At 32.4% G+C, this 25,931-nt stretch overlaps 3 protein-coding genes across 6 annotated transcripts; 2 read left to right on the top strand and 1 right to left on the bottom strand.

Annotated features, from left to right (window-relative positions):
- Window positions 1-747: 747 nt before the first annotated feature.
- LOC105173437 (zinc finger BED domain-containing protein RICESLEEPER 2) lies at window positions 748-4,483 on the top strand. The gene is given in 6 exon segments (XM_020697655.2): window positions 748-907; window positions 1,790-2,608; window positions 2,611-3,235; window positions 3,237-3,825; window positions 3,917-3,970; window positions 4,313-4,483. Coding segments are annotated over 5 exon segments (2,091 nt in total). The 5' UTR covers window positions 748-907; window positions 1,790-1,791; the 3' UTR covers window positions 4,319-4,483.
- LOC148785077 (UMP-CMP kinase 3-like) lies at window positions 4,313-7,695 on the top strand. Of its 2 annotated transcripts, XM_088875624.1 has the most exons (7): window positions 4,313-4,407; window positions 5,145-5,512; window positions 6,051-6,207; window positions 6,374-6,454; window positions 6,553-6,660; window positions 6,740-6,937; window positions 7,191-7,695. In XM_088875624.1, exons 2-6 carry the CDS (start codon window positions 5,328-5,330, stop codon window positions 6,926-6,928), a joined length of 720 nt encoding a protein of 239 aa, XP_088731750.1. In that variant the 5' UTR covers window positions 4,313-4,407; window positions 5,145-5,327; the 3' UTR covers window positions 6,929-6,937; window positions 7,191-7,695. The 2 variants fall into 2 exon arrangements, with proteins under 2 accessions (XP_088731750.1, XP_088731751.1); XM_088875625.1 differs by lacking the exon at window positions 4,313-4,407 and having other exon boundaries at window positions 4,968-5,512; window positions 6,740-6,811.
- A 12,750-nt stretch (window positions 7,696-20,445) lies between these two features.
- Window positions 20,446-25,441, bottom strand: LOC105173438 (UMP-CMP kinase 3). Of its 3 annotated transcripts, none has more exons than XM_020698137.2 (9): window positions 25,277-25,441; window positions 23,630-23,692; window positions 22,891-22,945; window positions 22,570-22,687; window positions 21,939-22,095; window positions 21,684-21,764; window positions 21,478-21,585; window positions 21,201-21,398; window positions 20,446-20,947 (listed from the first exon to the last, which is right to left on the bottom strand). In XM_020698137.2, the coding sequence occupies exons 2-8, from the start codon at window positions 23,657-23,659 to the stop codon at window positions 21,210-21,212; spliced, it is 738 nt and encodes a 245-aa protein (XP_020553796.1). In that variant the 5' UTR covers window positions 23,660-23,692; window positions 25,277-25,441; the 3' UTR covers window positions 20,446-20,947; window positions 21,201-21,209. The 3 variants fall into 3 exon arrangements, with proteins under 3 accessions (XP_020553796.1, XP_011093471.1, XP_020553794.1); XM_011095169.3 differs by lacking the exon at window positions 25,277-25,441 and adding an exon at window positions 25,119-25,270 and having other exon boundaries at window positions 21,327-21,398; XM_020698135.2 differs by lacking the exon at window positions 25,277-25,441 and adding an exon at window positions 25,119-25,270.
- Window positions 25,442-25,931: the final 490 nt, after the last annotated feature.

The following is a 25,931-nucleotide window of genomic DNA, read 5'->3' on the forward strand; positions in this document are numbered from 1 at the left end:
ATATATATTTGTATTACGTTATATTTTTTAAAATTGACAAGTAATTCACTTATGATTTTTTGTTATTTATAAATTTATGTCAAAATTTAATAATTCTTATCAATTAATCTAAAACTAATAATAATAATAATAATGATGATGATGATGATGATGATGGTTGAACAATTCTAATTATTATTTTATTATATATATAATCAGATTGAAAAGTTTAATCAATACTTGCGATATCTTAAAATTCGGACACACGATTCATACGAAATTTAAATATATACAAGACTGTGTCCATTAGATCATATCAGACGGTATGATTTAAAATCTCATGGCCTGATTCAACGATACACCGTCTTGAATGATTACTTTTATGTTTTGAGTACGATATCTCGACATCCGTATATCCAATAAGTCTAAAACTTTATCAAATGTATTTTTCTGTAAGTTTGATCATATCTAACGGTTTGATCTGAATTTTGATAGCCCAACTAACCCATGTTGTTCAACAATGTAATATGATAGTTACATCAATTTTGTACTAACATTTATAGATATATAAATTTTGTATATTGTGAACATATATTAATTTCAACTATATCTATGTAAAAATATAATGATTCGATCTCATGATTTATAATAATAATAATAATAATAATAGTAGTAGTAGTAATAATAATAATAATAATAATAATAATATAATGATAATAATAATATTAATAATAATAATAATCTCTTTCTCTCTCTTTTTATCGTTTCTTCCTCCTTTTTCTTTCTCTTTCTCTCTTTCTCTTTGTATCTCCATTCTTTGCCCTCTCTTATTTCTTCCCCAAATCCACTCTTAGAACCCTAACCCCCAAATTTACGGCAACAAGAAAGGCGAGTCGGCAACGAGGACAGCGACGAGTGCGGTTTTCAGGTAATGCTTCTCTGTTGACACACGATTACTTCTATTTTTTCTACCGCTGGTTATGTCGCTTCTATTTTTTCTTGGGTTGTAGCGTTTTCTTGTGGTTATTCATTCCTGATAGTCTTGGTGGCTTCTCCACTGGCGGCTAATACGTTTAAGTTGGATTCTTTAGCAAATGTCATATATTAAAAATACTAAGACTCCTACTTATTTCCTCGACTGTTTGCTGAATTCGGATTCTTTATTGTGCTTAGGCTGGCAGACAAATCATTGTAGTGATGCAAATCATTTTCTCAGCAAGAATGGACTCAACATATGATAAAACAAGAGATAATATAGAACGAATTCAAATACTTAATCTGCATATTAGTAATATTAGTAATAAGAAGTGGAGGAAAAACCGAAGGTTATCTCTCATAGGTTACACAGAATTTGCCCAAGCTCTTTACGGGCACATACTATTGATATTCTCTAAGATAAGGAGGAACCTGTTTATGAGTTGGGTATAGTGGATTCATGGTTGGATTCTTCAGATGGTCAATGAATGAGAGACTTTTTAGATGGTCTTATAATGATTTCTGTTGCTCTGCCAGCCTAAGCATAGGCTATTTTTATTGGTCTTGTTGTTGGATTCTTGTTTAATACTTATGGGATTCTTTATTTGTTTAATTCTTTATTGAATTGTTGAATGTTAAGTTGTGGTGTTATGGAAACTTGGAACCTCATAAACATCATCTCAAAACTTAGAATTTGGTCCTCTGGAGTTTGGAAGTTTTAGAATGTTGTGTTAATTGATTACCAGTCTAAATATGCATTTATGGTTAGTTTTTAATTGATTATAGTTTCTCTAGCAAACCTCAAGCCAATAAGTATTTTCTCCTCAATGTTCAGATATGAATATTTCAGCAAGTACTTCTTTTTCTATAACCGATTCAACAAGTCCAATAATACAAAGTGACGAGGAAACACTTGAACAAACAACTAGTGATACTAATGAAGAGATGATTAATAGAGTTGATATGGATACTATTGGCACAGAGAAGAACATTGAGGAGGCTAGTAAAGATGATGAAACTTTAGGACCAAAACCCAAACGTCAAAAAAAATCAGCAGTTTGGTCAAATTTCACAGAAATGAAGGATGCAGATGGAGTTATGAAGATCTCTTGTATACATTGTAAGAAGATGTATAGCAAAATCAAAACTACTCCAACAACTCAATTGCATCGGCACTTGCAAAGTTGTGCTAACTATCCAACTTCGTGTCCAAGTCTGTATGTTGGGAAGTTTGATATGGAGAAGATGAAAGAATCAGTGGCTCATTGGATCATGATGCATGAGCATCCTTTTTCTATTGTGGAAGAAGAAGGATTCAATTTGATGCAAAGAAAAGGAATGCCTGAGTGGCGCGGAATTACAATAAATACAGCAAAAGCTTATTGCATCAGCGTTTATGAGGCAGAAAAGAAGAAGCTGAAGAGTTTATTGAAAAATGTTAACAAAATTAGCCTCACAACGGATTGTGGGAAATCAAAGAACCAAAAGATCGAGTACATGGTCATTACAGGTCATTGGATTGATGAAAGTTGGAAATTACAGAAGCGTGTACTTAACTTTGTTCATATTCCACCTCCACGTCGAGGTCTTGAAATTGCAAATGTCATTTGGCGTTGTTTGGAGGATTGGGGCATCAATGGTAAGATCCACACCATATGGTAGATAATGCTTCTGTCAATGATTCATGTATTGAAAATCTGAAGATTTATGTGAAAAACAAAAGAAGACTACTTTGTGAGGGAAGACTATTCCACATAAGATGTTACGCCCATATATTTAATCTCATTGCTCAAGATGGACTTTCTGAGATTAAAAATATTGTTGATGTTATACGTGATAGTGTAGAGTATGTCCGACGATCCGATGCAAGACTTAAAATATTTTCTGAGATAGTGAAACAATTGAATTTACCAGACAAGAAGTTAGTTGATGATTGTCGGGCAAGTTGGAATTCAACATATGAAATGTTGGTTGCTGCAATCAAAATCAAAGATGTATTCCCAAGGTTTGCTGATCGGGAACCACATTATGATATTTGTCCAAGTGCAGAGGATTGGACAATAGCAGAGAAAGTGTGCTCGGTATTAGAGCTATTTTGGACAGCTACACACATTGTTTCCGGAAGTGATTATCCTACTTCAAATTTGTTCCTTAATGAGGTGAGTAGAGTGAAAGTTTTGTTAGATAAGAAGATATTAGAGAATGATATATTCATTCAAGACATGGTTGCAAGAATGAAAAACAAGTTTGATAAATATTGGGGAGAAACTAATTTGCTGATGTCTAGCAGCTGTTTTGGATCCAAGGTGTAAGTTGAGAGTGCTTGAATTTTGCTTTCCAAGACTATATTCTTCAGAGAATGTTGAGAGGCAAATTACTATTGTTCGGAAGACACTATATGAGCTCTATTCTGAGTATATGATTATTTCCAACATTGAAGACGAGTCAATTGGAGAAGGGCAAAGAAACAAACCATCGAATCGAGATCTTACAAATGTTGAAACTCAATGTGGCTGGTCTGAGTATGCTGAATATCTGAAGTCAGTGGAATCTATTCAGCCTCAAAAGTCTGAACTTGATTTATATCTTGAGGAGAATTGTTATATATTTGAGAAGGACAAGAATGATGGGAAAGACTTTGATGTTCTGGAATGGTGGAGAGTTCATTCATTGAAGTATAAGATTTTGTCGATAATGGCAAGAGATATTTTAGCTATTCCGATCACCACTGTTGCTTCTGAGGCTACATTTAGTGCGGGAAGTAGAGTAATAGACAAATATCGTGCATCATTGACTTCAGATACGGTTCAAGTGTTGATGTGCGGAGGAGATTGGCTGAGAAAACGCTTTGGAGTGAAGAAAAAATCTTTGGTAAGTTCTTTTGTTTTTTAAAAGTTTTGAACATATCACTATTATTTCTAACTTATTATAAGTGTATTAAATTTTATTCATTAATTTACAGAGCGACAAAAAAACAATATATGTAAATTTGTCTCTTGATGGTGATGTGCCAAAGGTAACTTCATGTAACTCAACTGTCGATAATTGTCTCGATTGTTTCTTTTAAATTGCATCATGTTGTGACATCTTTGAGATGAATTAATGTGGTGAATTTGAGGTTTGAAGTTTGAGATTTGAGATTTGAGGTTTGAGATTGAAGGTTGGAGTTGATACTTAAATCGGTATTGATATCAAATTACGTGGTAACTTTTTATTTCTTTTGTTGGGTTTGGTAATTTCTAGCAAACCATATTGATAATCTTGTGCTATTCTCATTCACTTGCAAAGAGATATATACATATTGGTTGAATTGTGTTATACGGTTCTATTTTAATTTATTATCATTTATTTTATGTAGGTTTGAGAGCATAACAACAAGAACGACTTCATTACGTGGACTTTGTCACTTTTGAACAAACATGGGTTTAGAAAGATTTTTGGATTTTGATAAATGTAAATAATTTATTTTTATTCAAATGGTTTATTGACAAATTTAATCTTTATATATTGTGGTTTCTATTTGGTTTTATGAATTTGGTAAGGCTTGTTTGTTTTTTTAAATGATTAGTTTATTAACAATAAATTATTATATAATGTGCTCAAACTCATAATTCAAAACAGTCGAGCTCGACTCGTTGCTAGGCCTAATTTGAACAGAAAATGCTGACGAGAGCAAAAAAAAAAATACTTTTCAATTTTATCCTTCATTTAACATTTATACATATATATATATATATATACTTATAAGATTAACATCATTACATTTTTTCTTCCTAAGTACAAAACTATTATATTAAAACATTAAATGATGGGTAAAGTTAGAAATTTATATAATTTTTTTGACTGACATCGTCCTGACAGAAAAAGGTTCTGTGCAAACAGTAAATTTTTGGAGAGAGTGCAAGTGTAATTTCAGAATTTTTTTGGAAGAAATTATAATTTCACATTTTTAAAGAGGCATAAGTGTAATTAATCCTATAATTTAATTATAAAATTGTGAATCATGAACAGCATAATAACACGAATGGATACATCTACTGAACTTTTCTCAAGTTCAAAAGACTTTAACTACAATCACTTGAAATGTTGATCTTTCCAAATAATTAGTAGAAAAAAAATAATAATGAAACAAAACAAATAAAAACAAACATGAAACAATCAGCTAAGACACGCGCCTAACGTTGTCGCAGAACATGGAAGCGAGTTCATCGTTCAGAGGATTACACATTCTCTCCACGAAACTCCGAAACAACAGAACAACGTCAGAGATCAGATCGACCCACTGGTAATGATGATCCCCCTTCAGCGAAATCATCTGAGGGACTTGAGCTCTGCAGAGCGGACACGTGGAGTGGGACTTAAACCACGCGTCGATGCACTGTGCGTGGAAGCAGTGCCCGCACTCCGGCAGCTTCCGGTATCCATCGCCGCCGCAGACGTCGCTAAGGCATATGGCGCAGTACGGCGGCGGACTCCGCGAGTTCGGGTCGAATACCTCGGCGGCGGGGAGGCGGTCGCAACCGTGGAGAGAGGCGGTGAATTTGAAGATGAACGGAAGGTAAAATTCCATGGCCGGTGAACAGTATGTGTGTTTGTTGAATTATGACTGATGGTGTACATACGTATACATATATATATATATATATATATATATATATACGTACACCACATACACGCAGTAAGTGCGTGTGTTTGTGTGAATGTCCGGGTCTTGCACGTCTATTTAATTAATTATTATTGATTAACAATAATCATCTTCCACTACTGCCTGTTTATCCTTTTCATTACGTGCATTAATTGAATGAGTGACATTGCTTCATCTTCCACTACTGCCTGTTTATCCTTGCTTTTCATCGGTTTTCGAATGTCGTATTTGCAGTGACCTACTACTTTTGTGTTTTTGGACAAAGTTTTTGATCTGATCCTTTAAAGTTGATTTATGGACTTGCTATATGTTCTAAATAAGATAATGGTCACTTTCCCATACATTTGACAACTTTTGATTTCCAACAAAGTCTCTCTGGAATTTTATAATTTTATCTTTCAGGTTCTTGTTATGCTTGAGGTTTTCCAACTTTTCATTTTATGTTATGTAGGACAATGATTAAGAACATGATCAAGAAGGGAGAAATTGTTCCCTCAGAGGTCACAATTAAGCTTCTCCAACGAGCAATGGAGGAAGACGGAAATGACAAGTTTCTTATTGATGGTTTCCCCCGTAATGAGGAAAATCGAGCTGCATTTGAATCTGTTGTATGTCTTATTCTGTTACCTCTTCTTCAACTCTCTCTCTTCCCATGTGTATATATATATATGTGTGTGAGGGTGGGAGGGTGGGTGTGTCCTTTATGCTGAAGAAGAATATGACTGTTCATCTGACATTCTTTTTCATGTTGTACCACTTGGCTCTGTGTTCCAGACTGGAATCGAGCCGGAATTCGTTCTTTTCTTTGATTGTCCAGAGGAGGAAATGGAGAAGCGCGTTTTGAATAGGAACCAGGTTATAAATGTTTTCCACACTCCTAATGAAATTTACAGTCTGTGCTTTCCATCTCCACCCACTTGTTTCTTTATGTAAGTTTACACTTATATTTTCAGAATAGAGATGATGATAATATCGAGACAATAAGGAAGAGATTCGAGGTCTACATGGGATCCACCCTCCCTATAATTGAATACTACAATTCTAAAGGGAAAGTCCATAAGGTAATTCGTCCCCATCCTTCCGTTTTATATTCAGCCCAGATGACATTGAATATGACTATCAATGTTACTTTTAATTCAGATCGACGCTTCCAAGACAATCGACCAAGTGTTTGAGGCAGTCAAAGAGGTTTTTAGCTCATACGAAGACAAGGTAAATCGACATCATAATGCTTCCAAGAAACGCACTAAGCCCCTTCAATATAGATGGAAAAGGAAATCTGGACTTAGTGCACTGAAATGCTGTTGGATGAGGCGCATATTGCCTTGATGACAATTGGTATTTATATTTTTGTGTCAAGCTGAACTAAATTGTTATAGTAATGAAAATGAAATGTCTGTTCAGTTGCATTTTATCCTTGAATTCAAACAAGCGCGAGAGTCTGTGCGTCCATTGGTCGATACACGAATTTGTGGGATGAGACAATAAATTCAGAAAGTTGTGGGTCTGGGTTGAGCATTTGTCTGAAGAAGCATGCATTGTGTTCCTTGTTGGTAATTTAATAGACTTTGTTTTGCTTTGTTTGTGTCAGGTTGCTGCTTGAAGAAGCTGTTTCACTCCTAGGTATAATTTCTTTCGTAAAAGTTCTACATCCATGGAGGAGATTTTGATTTTTCGCCTTTCTACCCGGAAACATGACCGAAATACTCATAGGCGGATGGTTTTTTGTGGTAAGTTGGATACTTGATTCAAGTGATGCCCGAATGAGTATTGCAAACCTTTTAGCACGAATCAGATCATCCAACCGAGATCTAAACAAATTACATGACAAGTAAATTATAATTGTCATATCAACTATGTATAATTAGAAAGAAGGACGAGTTGTATGGCATGTGTGATAATACTTACTAAGTGATTGGGGGGGGGGGGGGGGGGGTTGTGATTACATGAATTGATGTGGGTTATAGTTTGCTTCTCTTTTGCTGCTATTTATGATTACCTTTGTGCAGTAGAGAGTCAGTTGATCAGTTTTTTGCCTTTCTATGAGATTGAAGGTCTTAATTCTATTGCTACTTATTCAATGGCCATTGCTTCAATTCATTTGGGTCAAAAGTTGAGAATGGACTACATATATATAAGTAGGCTAAATTATAAGTACCTTTATTGATATTTCATCTAATTATAAATATCTTCTCGTTGTTTATGAAATTACAATTTTCTCCTCAAATAAGAAATAATTATGTAGCTGAAGTGGAAATTGTTATTTACTCTTGCTAATTCTTTTTAATAAAAAAGAAAAATATAAAATAATATATAAGGGTGTGTAACTTAAATAATTCATAGTGAATATTAATTCGTAAAAAGATTTTAAAAAATATATAAAATTATAATTTATAATTCAAATGGATAATTTGATTAATTCACTACAAAAATTGAATTAAAATTTAATGAAGGCTGAAATGGGTTCGTTGTTAAACAGACATTAAAATTAAGGGTATTAGTAAGTTTTTAAATAACGAAGAAGTATGTATAATTTTACCAAATTAAAGGAAGGTAGTTGTAATTTATTCAATATATATTAGCGTTCGTAGCACACTTAATGCGTAAATGTATCGGAATTTACTTATTATTCATACAAGTATAGAACATTAATTGGATATAATAAATGTAAGTTTTGGTTAATCTCTCTTATGAAGTTGGATAAATGAATGTCGTAATTATCATGAATTCAATACAATGTATTTATATGAAAGTAACAATAGATCAATTATAGAGACGTTGGCCGACACACATTTTATACGGGCTACACAGTCCTTGTTGGCTGGCATTTGGGGTGTCTATCATTTGCTTTCCAAATTTGTACCAATAATAATAATAAGGGTAAATTACAACCTACACAGTCCTTGTTGGCTGGCATTTGGGGTGTCTATCATTTGCTTTCCAAATTTGTACCAATAATAATAATAAGGGTAAATTACAACCGCCTTCCCTGAGGTTTGATATAATTATAAATATTTTTTCATTGTTTAAAAAATTACAAATACCTCTTTGATTTCAATGTATATGTAACAATGAGTTCATTTTGTTAGGTTTTCATTCAATTTTTATGATAAATTCATAAAAATGTCATTCTAAATCATAAATTATAATTATATATGTATTTTATAATTTTTTAAAATATTTTTATGAATTAATATTCCCTCTAGATTATTGATTTTACTCAGCCAATTTTTTTTTATATTTTTTCAAATGTTTTTTTTTTAAATTCAACAAGGGTAAAATAATAATGTTCACTTCACTGTCTAAGCGCTACATAATTATTTTTTCAATTGAGGGGGTGTCTGTAATTTTTTAAATAATAAGAGAGTATTTGTATCGAATCTCAGGAAAGGTAATTATAATTTACCCTAATAATAATAATATAAAAAAAAATCATATTTAGGGAGATTAAAAAGGGACTAAAAAGGATGTGAAAGGGAAAAATAATGAAAAATATGATTAGCCGTTCATTTTTCAATTATAAAATTAATTTACTCCATACACAAAATATACACAAAAAATATGAAAAATTTACTCCATAGTTTTCAGGATAATCACATTGCTTTCCTGAGTTTGGGTTATTATGAAAATATACCTCCTCATATGAATTAATGTGTAAGATGTATAACGATAATTTGATCATAAAAAGATTTATTTGATTTGAAATAAATCAGTAATAAGTCAATCAAGGTAAATATAGATTTTGTCTCTTTTTTAAAATTAATATCATTAAATTCGATAAATTTGATTAATCAGAGGACTTATTTATTAGACAGAAATAAACATCAGGGAAATTGAATGTAATTTCTAAAATTTTAGAGGATTTATGTGTAATTATACTAAGTTTTGAGGAAGGGAGTGTAATTATTCCTATTATAAAACAACCCTTTAAATTTTAAAAAGTTGCATTAGATTCCCCACAAAAGTGTTTAATATTATAAATTAACATCAGATGAAAGCAATATAAAACATAATTTAAAAAAAAGTTAAATTAAAATTTTCTTGTAAAATGTTCATAACTTTGGTACGGACTAAATATACAAACTCTCTCCAAAGAATTGATAAAAAAGAAATTAAAAAGAAAAAAAAATAGAATAGAATTATACAGAGTAGAGAGATGAGGTAGGACTAGGAGGAGATGCACCCAACGTTGTCGCACAACATGGAGGCCAGCTCGTCGTTCAGAGGATTACACAATTTCTCAACAAAACTCCGAAACAACGCAACAACGTCGGAGATCAGATCGCCCCACCGGTAATGACGATCATCCTCATGATTCACCCAAATCATCCGAGTTCGGCAGAGCGGACAAGTGGAGTGGACCTTAAACCACGCGTCGATGCACTGCGCGTGGAAGCAGTGCCCGCACTCCGGCAGCTTCCGGTATCGGTCGCCGCCGCGGACGTCGCTGAGGCATATGGCGCAGTACGGCGGCGGAGTCGGGGAGTTCTGCTGGAACACCTCGGCGGCGGGGAGGCGGTCGCAACCGTGGAGAGAGGCGGTGAATTTGGGTAGAAATTGAGGGTAAAAATCCATGGTATTGATTTGATTGTTTTAGTTTTTTAAGAAGGAAGAGATTATGTGAATTTGATTGAGTGAATGATGATGATGAGATGAGTAATAATGTAATAACAATATATAAAGAGAGAGAGAGAGAGAGATGTGAATATTAGACGTCAAACAATGAGTTTTAAGTTTGAATTCTTACTCCGACAACGAATGTTACGTTATGTTATGTAATAGTCTTTCAAGGTTTGGTCTTACTTATTACCACTTCATTTCATTTTTGACCTCTTTTCTGTTTATTTCCCTGTTTTTTTACTATCTTTTTGTAGGAAAAAAAATGCAATTTACCCTCTTATACAAATGAGAAATGAAAAAACAAATTCCATATAAAAAAATAAATTAAATAAAGTTTATGTGTAATTATACCAAACTTTAAGAAAGGACGGTGTAATTATTTCTTCTAATAATAATTATTTACTATTGACCTTTTTATTATTAAATTAATAATAGTGAGTTTTTATGTTATTTTATTTTATAGGAACTTATTGTTAATTAATTATTATTTTCTTTTTTTTTAGATACATCATAAAATTTTTGAGCTCGTTGAGCTCGAGCTCAAAATAAAAAATTTGAATTTAAACTTGAGGCAAAAATTTATATCGAGCTCGATTCCATTTCGACTTATTTACACCACTAGCTTCACATAAAAAAAAAAAAAAAGACATACAAAATTCAATTAGTATTACGGCGGCGCCACTTGTATTTATCTTGCCGTGATTCCGTGGGTCTCTTTTGACCATAGTTATATTTTTTCACTGGAAAGAAAAAGATAATTAACTTATGGAATAGTTATATCCATCTCACAAAATTTAATGTAATTATACGCAAATTTTATAATTTGAGAAATTTTATATTTAGTTTTATCTAATAAATAAAATTATCCGTTAGTCAAAATTTACAAAATTTATTGTATTAGCAAAAAAAATAAATGAAAATCTATATTATTGATTTATTACATGTCAAATACTTTTTTTGACCAAACTACCCATATACATTTTTATATGCTAGTTCATAGCAGAGGTTTATCTTCAACCGATTGATTTTAAAAAAATTGTTTGACATATAATAAGTCAACAATAAGTCAATCGCGACTAAATATGAATTTTTATTAAATTATTTTACTAATATCCATAAATTCAGTAAATTGATAAATGGAGAGATCTATTTATTAGATGAAGACAGGCGCCAAAGGTACTAAACATAATTTCCAAAATTATATGAGGTTTTTGTGTAATTATACCCAACCTTAGGGGCGACACTGTAATTATCCCTTAACATATCGTAAAATTTGTTGGCTTATTTGGAAGTTTCCAACAAAAAATCAAATCTGTTCAAACTTGAGTTAATGTGATTGATGTATACGATAAATGTATCATATTTATTGTGTAATGGGTTAAATTTAATCGGACCCTTTTTTTTTTGGGGGGGGGGGGGGATAGAAACAATAATTATATAAATACATCGATTGGATTAATAAATTCACATTACAATAAACTCATGAAACTCGAATTGCAATAAATTTACACTAAGTAAGATAAATACTCATTCCATTAAATTTAAATTACAAATGTCCACACATTTTGGTGGATTTCGACCCACAACTTTTAGTTGAATCATGAGATCTCAACCTCAAACGTTATTGGTAATTCAATTGGATTATGGGTCTCGAACTATGACTTTGAGTTTAATCATACCTCAATCTCAACTATGAACTTAAGACATCCTTGGTAATTCAATCGGATTTGATTGAGTTCGAGAAAAATGCAATTTTGATTCCAAAATACAGTGTGATTTGCGGTATTAGTTCCATATTTTCTGAAATAGCAAACATTAGTCTCACACTTCAAAAAAATATAGCAAAGTATAGTCCATCCGTTGCAATATTAGTCCCACTTCAAAAAAATATTGCAAACCCCCCCGTTTTTTTTTTTTTTTTTTGTTATTAGAAAAGGTTGTAAACTTAGTCCCACATTTTAAAAAGATGTTGTAAAATTAGTACCAGACATTACAAATTTTTCACGATAGAACTAACTTTGCGATATTTTTTTAAAGTGTGGAACTAATATTAATTATTTTAAAAAGTATGGAATGAATATTGTAAATTATTACCAAAATTACAATTTTCTAATAAATAAGAAACCGTGTAATCACCGACGGTGACTGTTTGGGACTCAGTTTACGAATTCAACAACTCAGAGTCAGACCTTTTTCCCTTTGAATTTCTTCATCAGTAAATTGTTAATCAATAATAATTAATTAAATAGACGTGCAAGACCCGGACATTCACACAAACACACGCACTTACTGCGTGTATGTGGTGTACGTATATATATATATATATATATGTATACGTATGTACACCATCAGTCATAATTCAACAAACACACATACTGTTCACCGGCCATGGAATTTTACCTTCCGTTCATCTCCAAATTCACCGCCTCTCTCCACGGTTGCGACCGCCTCCCCGCCGCCGAGGTATTCGACCCGAACTCGCGGAGTCCGCCGCCGTACTGCGCCATATGCCTCAGCGACGTCTGCGGCGGCGATGGATACCGGAAGCTGCCGGAGTGCGGGCACTGCTTCCACACGCAGTGCATCGACGCGTGGTTTAAGTCCCACTCCACGTGTCCGCTCTGCAGAGCTCAAGTCCCTCAGATGATTTCGCTGAAGGGGGATCATCATTACCAGTGGGTCGATCTGATCTCTGACGTTGTTCTGTTGTTTCGGAGTTTCGTGGAGAGAATGTGTAATCCTCTGAACGATGAACTCGCTTCCATGTTCTGCGACAACATTAGGCGCGTGTCTTAGCTGATTGTTTCATGTTTGTTTTTATTTGTTTTGTTTCATTATTATTTTTTTTCTACTAATTATTTGGAAAGATCAACATTTCAAGTGATTGTAGTTAAAGTCTTTTGAACTTGAGAAAAGTTCAGTAGATGTATCTATTCGTGTTATTATGCTGTTCATGATTCACAATTTTATAATTAAATTATAGGATTAATTACACTTATGCCTCTTTAAAAATGTGAAATTATAATTTCTCCCAAAAAAATTCTGAAATTACAGTTGCACTCTCTCCAAAAATTTACTGTTTGCACATAACCTTTTTATGTTAGGACAATATCAGTCAAAAAAATTATATAAATTTCTAACTTTACCCATCATTTAATGTTTTCATGTAATAGTATTGTACTTAGGAAGAAAAAAATGTTATGATATTAATCTTATAAGTACAAATATATATATAAATGTTAAATAAAAGATAAAATTAAAAATTTATGTATTTTTTTTTGCTCTCGTCAGCATTTTCTGTTCAAATTAGGCCTGGCAACGAGTCGAGCTCGACTGTTTTGAATTATGAGTTTGAACACATTTATATAATAATAAACTAATTATTTAAAAAAACAAACAAGCCTTACCAAATTTATAAAACCAAATAGAAACCACAATATATAAAGATTAAATTTGTCAATAAACCATTTGAATATAAATAAATTAGTTACATTTATCAAAATCCAAAAATCTTTCTAAACCCATGTTTGCTCAAAAGTGACAAAGTCCACGTAACGAAGTCGTTCTTGTTGTTATGCTCTCAAACCTACATAAAATAAATGATAATAAATTAAATTAGAACCGTATAACACAATTCAACCAATATGTATATATCTCTTTGCAAGTGAATGAGAATAGCACAAGATTATCAATATGGTTTGCTAGAAATTACCAAACCCAACAAAAAAGATAAGAAAGTTACCACGTAATTTAATATCAATACCGATTGAAGTATCAACTCCAACCTTCATTCTCATACCTCAAATCTCAAACTTCAAACCTCAAATCCACCACATTAATTCATCTCAAAGATGTCACAAGATGATGCAATTTAAAAGAAACAATCGAGATAATTATCGACAGTTGAGTTACATGAAGTTACCTTTGGCACATCACCATCAATATATGTAAAATTACGTGGTAACTTTCTTATCTTTTTTGTTGGGTTTGGTAATTTCTAGCAAACCATATTGATAATCTTGTGCTATTCTCATTCACTTGCAAAGAGATATATACATATTGGTTGAATTGTGTTATACGGTTCTAATTTAATTTATTATCATTTATTTTATGTAGGTTTGAGAGCATAACAACAAGAACGACTTCGTTACGTGGACTTTGTCACTTTTGAGCAAACATGGGTTTAGAAAGATTTTTGGATTTTGATAAATGTAACTAATTTATTTATATTCAAATGGTTTATTGACAAATTTAATCTTTATATATTGTGGTTTCTATTTGGTTTTATAAATTTGGTAAGGCTTGTTTGTTTTTTTAAATAATTAGTTTATTATTATATAAATGTGTTCAAACTCATAATTCAAAACAGTCGAGCTCGACTCGTTGCCAGGCCTAATTTGAACAGAAAATGCTGACGAGAGCAAAAAAAAAATACATAAATTTTTAATTTTATCTTTTATTTAACATTTATATATATATTTGTACTTATAAGATTAATATCATAACATTTTTTTCTTCCTAAGTACAATACTATTACATGAAAACATTAAATGATGGGTAAAGTTAGAAATTTATATAATTTTTTTGACTGATATTGTCCTAACATAAAAAGGTTATGTGCAAACAGTAAATTTTTGGAGAGAGTGCAACTGTAATTTCAGAATTTTTTTGGGAGAAATTATAATTTCACATTTTTAAAGAGGCATAAGTGTAATTAATCCTATAATTTAATTATAAAATTGTGAATCATGAACAGCATAATAACACGAATAGATACATCTACTGAACTTTTCTCAAGTTCAAAAGACTTTAACTACAATCACTTGAAATGTTGATCTTTCCAAATAATTAGTAGAAAAAAAATAATAATGAAACAAAACAAATAAAAACAAACATGAAACAATCAGCTAAGACACGCGCCTAATGTTGTCGCAGAACATGGAAGCGAGTTCATCGTTCAGAGGATTACACATTCTCTCCACGAAACTCCGAAACAACAGAACAACGTCAGAGATCAGATCGACCCACTGGTAATGATGATCCCCCTTCAGCGAAATCATCTGAGGGACTTGAGCTCTGCAGAGCGGACACGTGGAGTGGGACTTAAACCACGCGTCGATGCACTGCGTGTGGAAGCAGTGCCCGCACTCCGGCAGCTTCCGGTATCCATCGCCGCCGCAGACGTCGCTGAGGCATATGGCGCAGTACGGCGGCGGACTCCGCGAGTTCGGGTCGAATACCTCGGCGGCGGGGAGGCGGTCGCAACCGTGGAGAGAGGCGGTGAATTTGGAGATGAACGGAAGGTAAAATTCCATGGCCGGTGAACAGTATGTGTGTTTGTTGAATTATGACTGATGGTGTACATACGTATACATATATATATATATATATATACGTACACCACATACACGCAGTAAGTGCGTGTGTTTGTGTGAATGTCCGGGTCTTGCACGTCTATTTAATTAATTATTATTGATTAACAATTTACTGATGAAGAAATTCAAAGGGAAAAAGGTCTGACTCTGAGTTGTTGAATTCGTAAACTGAGTCCCAAACAGTCACCGTCGGTGATTACACGGTTTCTTATTTATTAGAAAATTGTAATTTTGGTAATAATTTACAATATTCATTCCATACTTTTTAAAATAATTAATATTAGTTCCACACTTTAAAAAAATATCGCAAAGTTAGTTCTATCGTGAAAAATTTGTAATGTCTGGTACTAATTTTACAACATCTTTTTAAAATGTGGGACTAAGTTTACAACCTTTTCTAATAACAAAAAAAAAAAAAAAAAACGGGGGGGTTTGCAATATTTTTTTGAAGTGGGACTAATATTGCAACGGATGGACTATACTTTGCTATATTTTTTTGAAGTGTGAGACTAATGTTTGCTATTTCAGAAAATATGGAACTAATACCGCAAATCACACTGTATTTTGGAATCAAAATTGCATTTTTCTCGAACTCAATCAAATCCGATTGAATTACCAAGGATGTCTTAAGTTCATAGTTGAGATTGAGGTATGATTAAACTCAAAGTCATAGTTCGAGACCCATAATCCAATTGAATTACCAATAACGTTTGAGGTTGAGATCTCATGATTCAACTAAAAGTTGTGGGTCGAAATCCACCAAAATGTGTGGACATTTGTAATTTAAATTTAATGGAATGAGTATTTATCTTACTTAGTGTAAATTTATTGCAATTCGAGTTTCATGAGTTTATTGTAATGTGAATTTATTAATCCAATCGATGTATTTATATAATTATTGTTTCTATCCCCCCCCCCCCCAAAAAAAAAAGGGTCCGATTAAATTTAACCCATTACACAATAAATATGATACATTTATCGTATACATCAATCACATTAACTCAAGTTTGAACAGATTTGATTTTTTGTTGGAAACTTCCAAATAAGCCAACAAATTTTACGATATGTTAAGGGATAATTACAGTGTCGCCCCTAAGGTTGGGTATAATTACACAAAAACCTCATATAATTTTGGAAATTATGTTTAGTACCTTTGGCGCCTGTCTTCATCTAATAAATAGATCTCTCCATTTATCAATTTACTGAATTTATGGATATTAGTAAAATAATTTAATAAAAATTCATATTTAGTCGCGATTGACTTATTGTTGACTTATTATATGTCAAACAATTTTTTTAAAATCAATCGGTTGAAGATAAACCTCTGCTATGAACTAGCATATAAAAATGTATATGGGTAGTTTGGTCAAAAAAAGTATTTGACATGTAATAAATCAATAATATAGATTTTCATTTATTTTTTTTGCTAATACAATAAATTTTGTAAATTTTGACTAACGGATAATTTTATTTATTAGATAAAACTAAATATAAAATTTCTCAAATTATAAAATTTGCGTATAATTACATTAAATTTTGTGAGATGGATATAACTATTCCATAAGTTAATTATCTTTTTCTTTCCAGTGAAAAAATATAACTATGGTCAAAAGAGACCCACGGAATCACGGCAAGATAAATACAAGTGGCGCCGCCGTAATACTAATTGAATTTTGTATGTCTTTTTTTTTTTTTTTATGTGAAGCTAGTGGTGTAAATAAGTCGAAATGGAATCGAGCTCGATATAAATTTTTGCCTCAAGTTTAAATTCAAATTTTTTATTTTGAGCTCGAGCTCAACGAGCTCAAAAATTTTATGATGTATCTAAAAAAAAAGAAAATAATAATTAATTAACAATAAGTTCCTATAAAATAAAATAACATAAAAACTCACTATTATTAATTTAATAATAAAAAGGTCAATAGTAAATAATTATTATTAGAAGAAATAATTACACCGTCCTTTCTTAAAGTTTGGTATAATTACACATAAACTTTATTTAATTTATTTTTTTATATGGAATTTGTTTTTTCATTTCTCATTTGTATAAGAGGGTAAATTGCATTTTTTTTCCTACAAAAAGATAGTAAAAAAACAGGGAAATAAACAGAAAAGAGGTCAAAAATGAAATGAAGTGGTAATAAGTAAGACCAAACCTTGAAAGACTATTACATAACATAACGTAACATTCGTTGTCGGAGTAAGAATTCAAACTTAAAACTCATTGTTTGACGTCTAATATTCACATCTCTCTCTCTCTCTCTCTTTATATATTGTTATTACATTATTACTCATCTCATCATCATCATTCACTCAATCAAATTCACATAATCTCTTCCTTCTTAAAAAACTAAAACAATCAAATCAATACCATGGATTTTTACCCTCAATTTCTACCCAAATTCACCGCCTCTCTCCACGGTTGCGACCGCCTCCCCGCCGCCGAGGTGTTCCAGCAGAACTCCCCGACTCCGCCGCCGTACTGCGCCATATGCCTCAGCGACGTCCGCGGCGGCGACCGATACCGGAAGCTGCCGGAGTGCGGGCACTGCTTCCACGCGCAGTGCATCGACGCGTGGTTTAAGGTCCACTCCACTTGTCCGCTCTGCCGAACTCGGATGATTTGGGTGAATCATGAGGATGATCGTCATTACCGGTGGGGCGATCTGATCTCCGACGTTGTTGCGTTGTTTCGGAGTTTTGTTGAGAAATTGTGTAATCCTCTGAACGACGAGCTGGCCTCCATGTTGTGCGACAACGTTGGGTGCATCTCCTCCTAGTCCTACCTCATCTCTCTACTCTGTATAATTCTATTCTATTTTTTTTTCTTTTTAATTTCTTTTTTATCAATTCTTTGGAGAGAGTTTGTATATTTAGTCCGTACCAAAGTTATGAACATTTTACAAGAAAATTTTAATTTAACTTTTTTTTAAATTATGTTTTATATTGCTTTCATCTGATGTTAATTTATAATATTAAACACTTTTGTGGGGAATCTAATGCAACTTTTTAAAATTTAAAGGGTTGTTTTATAATAGGAATAATTACACTCCCTTCCTCAAAACTTAGTATAATTACACATAAATCCTCTAAAATTTTAGAAATTACATTCAATTTCCCTGATGTTTATTTCTGTCTAATAAATAAGTCCTCTGATTAATCAAATTTATCGAATTTAATGATATTAATTTTAAAAAAGAGACAAAATCTATATTTACCTTGATTGACTTATTACTGATTTATTTCAAATCAAATAAATCTTTTTATGATCAAATTATCGTTATACATCTTACACATTAATTCATATGAGGAGGTATATTTTCATAATAACCCAAACTCAGGAAAGCAATGTGATTATCCTGAAAACTATGGAGTAAATTTTTCATATTTTTTGTGTATATTTTGTGTATGGAGTAAATTAATTTTATAATTGAAAAATGAACGGCTAATCATATTTTTCATTATTTTTCCCTTTCACATCCTTTTTAGTCCCTTTTTAATCTCCCTAAATATGATTTTTTTTTATATTATTATTATTAGGGTAAATTATAATTACCTTTCCTGAGATTCGATACAAATACTCTCTTATTATTTAAAAAATTACAGACACCCCCTCAATTGAAAAAATAATTATGTAGCGCTTAGACAGTGAAGTGAACATTATTATTTTACCCTTGTTGAATTTAAAAAAAAAACATTTGAAAAAATATAAAAAAAAATTGGCTGAGTAAAATCAATAATCTAGAGGGAATATTAATTCATAAAAATATTTTAAAAAATTATAAAATACATATATAATTATAATTTATGATTTAGAATGACATTTTTATGAATTTATCATAAAAATTGAATGAAAACCTAACAAAATGAACTCATTGTTACATATACATTGAAATCAAAGAGGTATTTGTAATTTTTTAAACAATGAAAAAATATTTATAATTATATCAAACCTCAGGGAAGGCGGTTGTAATTTACCCTTATTATTATTATTGGTACAAATTTGGAAAGCAAATGATAGACACCCCAAATGCCAGCCAACAAGGACTGTGTAGGTTGTAATTTACCCTTATTATTATTATTGGTACAAATTTGGAAAGCAAATGATAGACACCCCAAATGCCAGCCAACAAGGACTGTGTAGCCCGTATAAAATGTGTGTCGGCCAACGTCTCTATAATTGATCTATTGTTACTTTCATATAAATACATTGTATTGAATTCATGATAATTACGACATTCATTTATCCAACTTCATAAGAGAGATTAACCAAAACTTACATTTATTATATCCAATTAATGTTCTATACTTGTATGAATAATAAGTAAATTCCGATACATTTACGCATTAAGTGTGCTACGAACGCTAATATATATTGAATAAATTACAACTACCTTCCTTTAATTTGGTAAAATTATACATACTTCTTCGTTATTTAAAAACTTACTAATACCCTTAATTTTAATGTCTGTTTAACAACGAACCCATTTCAGCCTTCATTAAATTTTAATTCAATTTTTGTAGTGAATTAATCAAATTATCCATTTGAATTATAAATTATAATTTTATATATTTTTTAAAATCTTTTTACGAATTAATATTCACTATGAATTATTTAAGTTACACACCCTTATATATTATTTTATATTTTTCTTTTTTATTAAAAAGAATTAGCAAGAGTAAATAACAATTTCCACTTCAGCTACATAATTATTTCTTATTTGAGGAGAAAATTGTAATTTCATAAACAACGAGAAGATATTTATAATTAGATGAAATATCAATAAAGGTACTTATAATTTAGCCTACTTATATATATGTAGTCCATTCTCAACTTTTGACCCAAATGAATTGAAGCAATGGCCATTGAATAAGTAGCAATAGAATTAAGACCTTCAATCTCATAGAAAGGCAAAAAACTGATCAACTGACTCTCTACTGCACAAAGGTAATCATAAATAGCAGCAAAAGAGAAGCAAACTATAACCCACATCAATTCATGTAATCACAACCCCCCCCCCCCCCCCAATCACTTAGTAAGTATTATCACACATGCCATACAACTCGTCCTTCTTTCTAATTATACATAGTTGATATGACAATTATAATTTACTTGTCATGTAATTTGTTTAGATCTCGGTTGGATGATCTGATTCGTGCTAAAAGGTTTGCAATACTCATTCGGGCATCACTTGAATCAAGTATCCAACTTACCACAAAAAACCATCCGCCTATGAGTATTTCGGTCATGTTTCCGGGTAGAAAGGCGAAAAATCAAAATCTCCTCCATGGATGTAGAACTTTTACGAAAGAAATTATACCTAGGAGTGAAACAGCTTCTTCAAGCAGCAACCTGACACAAACAAAGCAAAACAAAGTCTATTAAATTACCAACAAGGAACACAATGCATGCTTCTTCAGACAAATGCTCAACCCAGACCCACAACTTTCTGAATTTATTGTCTCATCCCACAAATTCGTGTATCGACCAATGGACGCACAGACTCTCGCGCTTGTTTGAATTCAAGGATAAAATGCAACTGAACAGACATTTCATTTTCATTACTATAACAATTTAGTTCAGCTTGACACAAAAATATAAATACCAATTGTCATCAAGGCAATATGCGCCTCATCCAACAGCATTTCAGTGCACTAAGTCCAGATTTCCTTTTCCATCTATATTGAAGGGGCTTAGTGCGTTTCTTGGAAGCATTATGATGTCGATTTACCTTGTCTTCGTATGAGCTAAAAACCTCTTTGACTGCCTCAAACACTTGGTCGATTGTCTTGGAAGCGTCGATCTGAATTAAAAGTAACATTGATAGTCATATTCAATGTCATCTGGGCTGAATATAAAACGGAAGGATGGGGACGAATTACCTTATGGACTTTCCCTTTAGAATTGTAGTATTCAATTATAGGGAGGGTGGATCCCATGTAGACCTCGAATCTCTTCCTTATTGTCTCGATATTATCATCATCTCTATTCTGAAAATATAAGTGTAAACTTACATAAAGAAACAAGTGGGTGGAGATGGAAAGCACAGACTGTAAATTTCATTAGGAGTGTGGAAAACATTTATAACCTGGTTCCTATTCAAAACGCGCTTCTCCATTTCCTCCTCTGGACAATCAAAGAAAAGAACGAATTCCGGCTCGATTCCAGTCTGGAACACAGAGCCAAGTGGTACAACATGAAAAAGAATGTCAGATGAACAGTCATATTCTTCTTCAGCATAAAGGACACACCCACCCTCCCACCCTCACACACACACACACACATATATATATACATATGGGAAGAGAGAGAGTTGAAGAAGAGGTAACAGAATAAGACATACAACAGATTCAAATGCAGCTCGATTTTCCTCATTACGGGGGAAACCATCAATAAGAAACTTGTCATTTCCGTCTTCCTCCATTGCTCGTTGGAGAAGCTTAATTGTGACCTCTGAGGGAACAATTTCTCCCTTCTTGATCATGTTCTTAATCATTGTCCTACATAACATAAAATGAAAAGTTGGAAAACCTCAAGCATAACAAGAACCTGAAAGATAAAATTATAAAATTCCAGAGAGACTTTGTTGGAAATCAAAAGTTGTCAAATGCATGGGAAAGTGACCATTATCTTATTTAGAACATATAGCAAGTCCATAAATCAACTTTAAAGGATCAGATCAAAAACTTTGTCCAAAAACACAAAAGTAGTAGGTCACTGCAAATACGACATTCGAAAACCGATGAAAAGCAAGGATAAACAGGCAGTAGTGGAAGATGAAGCAATGTCACTCATTCAATTAATGCACGTAATGAAAAGGATAAACAGGCAGTAATGGAAGATGAAGCAATGTCACTCATTCAATTAATGCACGTAATGAAAAGGATAAACAGGCAGTAGTGGAAGATGAAGCAATGTCACTCATTCAATTAATGCACGTAATGAAAAGCAGGGGTGCTACAATAAGGATTTACCCATTTTCAGAACCAGAATCTCGCTCTGCTCGGAGAAGATCACCCGCACTAAGATGACTATAACCAAAGTGTTTGACAATATTTGCACACTGAGTGCCCTTACCACTGCCAGGACCCCCTGCTCAAGTTTAAAGAGCAAGAAAAATAATAACAATGTATGCGATAGCATCAGCACAAAGGATGAGTTGACAACTAGTTTGTGAAAGAGTATAAGGTTTAGAGATCGATAGAGACAGCCAAGAAAGGATGATATAAAATCCGGCATTCTGAATGAATAGGTGGGCAATAATAAACAATTAATCTGGAAATCGAAGCACTCACCAAGAACAAAGACCACTTTGACCTTCTTATTGATGTGTGAACTTCCATTTGCTTCCTGCACAACAGTTTATTTTATACAACAGAACTCTGCTAAATGAGTTTTGTAAGTATGCAAGTGACATCTGATGCACGTCTTCATGTGAGGTTGATTCTCTTAATTAATTCAAGCCGCATTGTCCCAATGACATAGTTATGCTTTTCCATTTAACAAGTCAAATAGAATTTAGAGATCAATCAGCTTGATTTTTCTATCTTAATTAAGAGTATACAGATTTAATCTTTCAACAAATCGGAAATCCTACAACTGCAACTTTCGCTCAAACTTCAAGCTTATACCTGGAATTTTCTCTTGGAGAAACTTAACTCTTAAACTCAAAAGAATAATATAACACCATGTCAGGTGGTGCTGAACATATACTTGTCATAGTTTGCGAAATCATGGTTATTCCTGAATACCTCATAATATATGAAAAGATAAGTAAATTCACTCATTGTATCTAGAACAAGAAATGACAATCCTCAAAAGTTAAAAGGAACATTATCTTGGTTTCTCTCTGTCCTGTAAAGATACCTATGCGGAAAGCATTTCATAGAACGGACACAGAATCCTGATTCATTTCTCACCTTAAGCACATGAAGACCAAAATTTGATGTTCGAACAATTGGTCACAACTATACTGTTAACACAAATTGCAAACACATTCAAGGACAGCTGTTAAACAAGACTGAAGAGAAATACCTTATTTGCAGCATCAACAACAGTCCCCATGATTGCCTATTTATAGTAATTCAGATAAAGTATCTGCATCAAGGCCATATGCATCATAGGCAGTTAGTTCCATGTTTTAGTACAATAAACAGAACACACATTATTCTCCCAGCAGAGAGAATGGGACTACAACATGAAGATGATCAGTGATATTAGTTTTAGATCCAAGGAAATGGCAGTAAAGATGTCTATATGATTTTTGCTCAAAAGTTATGGGAGTATCTTAACCAACACATGGACTAAGTAAATCATAAAGCATGGTAGCATAGAATAAACACAAAAATGTGAGGCAAAGATCAATCAAACTACAGTATAATTTAAGCAAAATGATAAATTCTCAGCAGCAATTGCTTGGTGTCATATGTAAAGTAAACCTAAACATCAGCAAGATTGCAAGAAGCACTTTAAGCAGATTGAAATATGAAACCTGAAGGATAACAAGTTCAGTCCCACGAAAACGATAGTCTTACAATTGAGAGGTCATAAGAGTGCCTTCTGCCAAATATGATCACTAATTTTTCCAAATGAAAACTTGATTCAATTCAAAAGTTTAGGTTTTACAAGGGGTTAGCCTAACTATTCAGTGATAAACATTTTTAATCACTTTGCAGCCAATTGCAGACCAGAACTCATTTCTCCATCTAAAGATTCCAGTACTTCAGATAATCATAAAGTCCAGATGAAAATCTCTTAGAAGGTTTGGATGAGCTTATAAGCCCTTCAAACCATGTTACAACATGTTTGAGAGCTTATTAGATATGGAAAACAAATTGACAAAATTTTAGAGAATGAGCTTATAAAATCTAAAATTAAGGTCCTGTAAAAAATTACAGAGTTCTCAACTTACTTTTAAATTCTCACAAGTTCCTTCAAATTACTGAAAAGTTGCCACCAATAACATCATATAAGCTTCATAACCTTATTTAATCCAACCACTTTAAAATCTTATAAGTTCTAAAAATATATCTTATAAGAGCTTATGAGATGTTTTCAATAAACTTAAGCAGCCAATAAATGATTAGAATATTAAAGAAAGATTAAATCTCTAGAGATCAATATCAAGTAATATACTTCTTGAACAGAACTATCATTCTGCTGTTGATCAGGGGATTCCATTAAACTGTTGAAACTATCCGATCAATGCAAACTAACTATTATCTACCCACAAAATTCTCAAATATAGGAGCAAAAACATTGATTCCTACAAAAGGGCTGCGCCAAAATTCAGCAAAACAAGATTGTCAAGCAAATACAAAGACCTTATACAGAACAATGCATCTGGATCATACACACCAAGTGATAACTACAAACCACCAAAAAACATACAAATCATTACAAATGGGAAGCTCAAATACATTGAGGTTTCCTCACGTCAAGCAAAAGCTTAAGATCATCAAGAATTTGAGTAGTTCAGGCCAAGAAAATGATGAAAATAGCGAGAATAAGATCTGGGACTCACCCAATTCTTGTGAAGTGCGCAAAAGGGAGGGAAACTTGTGGAAGATCTAAGAATAATGTGAAGACGACGTGTATTTATAGAAAGAACAGTGTTTAAAGATACCCGGCAAATAATTAGTGCGGCAGAAAAATACTTGTTTTGACCCTTTCGGGTTTAACCTTTTCACATATCTTTTCTCTTTCTTGATCCCACGCGGTTTCTATGAAGTATTTGACGTGTGGAAGAACAATCTGCGCAGAGGTGAAGCTGACGGGCTACTCTCTAAGTGATTTTGAGTGCAGCTTAAATGCAAAACATCCCTAAACACTCCCGGGATAAATGAAAACTTATACCGGCCATTTTGAGATTTTTTTTTTAAAAGAGGGTATTTTATGATTTTGGTATCATATTTTCTAAGGTATCTTGATTCCATATCATACAATCGAGATAACGACAAAGTTGATACTGTAGTTTAAGAAAATTGTAATTTTAGTATCATAGTTTTTGAATTGACAATTTTAATACCTTACTTTATTTTTTGATAATATCCTTTTACTACCTTAAGTTAGATATTCTCGCAAATTTAATTTGATGGTTTAAAAATAGTATTAAAGCCTAGGTTTTGTTAAAGAAAATATTATTTTTATATTACATTCTAGTGCAATTGGAAGTCTAATGTATGTTATGCATTGTACTAGACCAAACTTTCTCTTCGTTGTTTGTAAACTATCTAAGTTTACAAATAATCCTAGTATTGAATATTCGAAAGACATTAGAAGAGTTTTTGCATATCTCAAATGAATTGTGAATTTGAGACTCTTCTATAATAGAATT

Source organism: Sesamum indicum, linkage group LG11 (assembly GCF_026168435.1).
Source record: "Sesamum indicum cultivar Baizhima isolate 11 linkage group LG11, ASM2616843v1, whole genome shotgun sequence".
Lineage (NCBI taxonomy): Eukaryota > Viridiplantae > Streptophyta > Magnoliopsida > Lamiales > Pedaliaceae > Sesamum > Sesamum indicum.

Excerpts from the sequence above, each read along its gene's own strand:
- LOC148785077 (XM_088875624.1), top strand. The coding sequence starts at position 5,328 with ATGCACTGTGCGTGGAAGCAGTGCCCGCACTCCGGCAGCTTCCGGTAT. Across the intron at positions 5,513-6,050 it reads AATTTGAAGATGAACGGAAG|GACAATGATTAAGAACATGA; the intron begins GTAAAATTCCAT and ends TATGTTATGTAG. Across the intron at positions 6,455-6,552 it reads GCGTTTTGAATAGGAACCAG|AATAGAGATGATGATAATAT; the intron begins GTTATAAATGTT and ends TTATATTTTCAG.
- LOC105173438 (XM_020698137.2), bottom strand. The coding sequence starts at position 23,659 with ATGGGGACTGTTGTTGATGCTGCAAATAAG. Across the intron at positions 22,096-22,569 it reads GATTCTGGTTCTGAAAATGG|GACAATGATTAAGAACATGA; the intron begins GTAAATCCTTAT and ends TATGTTATGTAG. Across the intron at positions 21,765-21,938 it reads GAGCTGCATTTGAATCTGTT|ACTGGAATCGAGCCGGAATT; the intron begins GTATGTCTTATT and ends TCTGTGTTCCAG.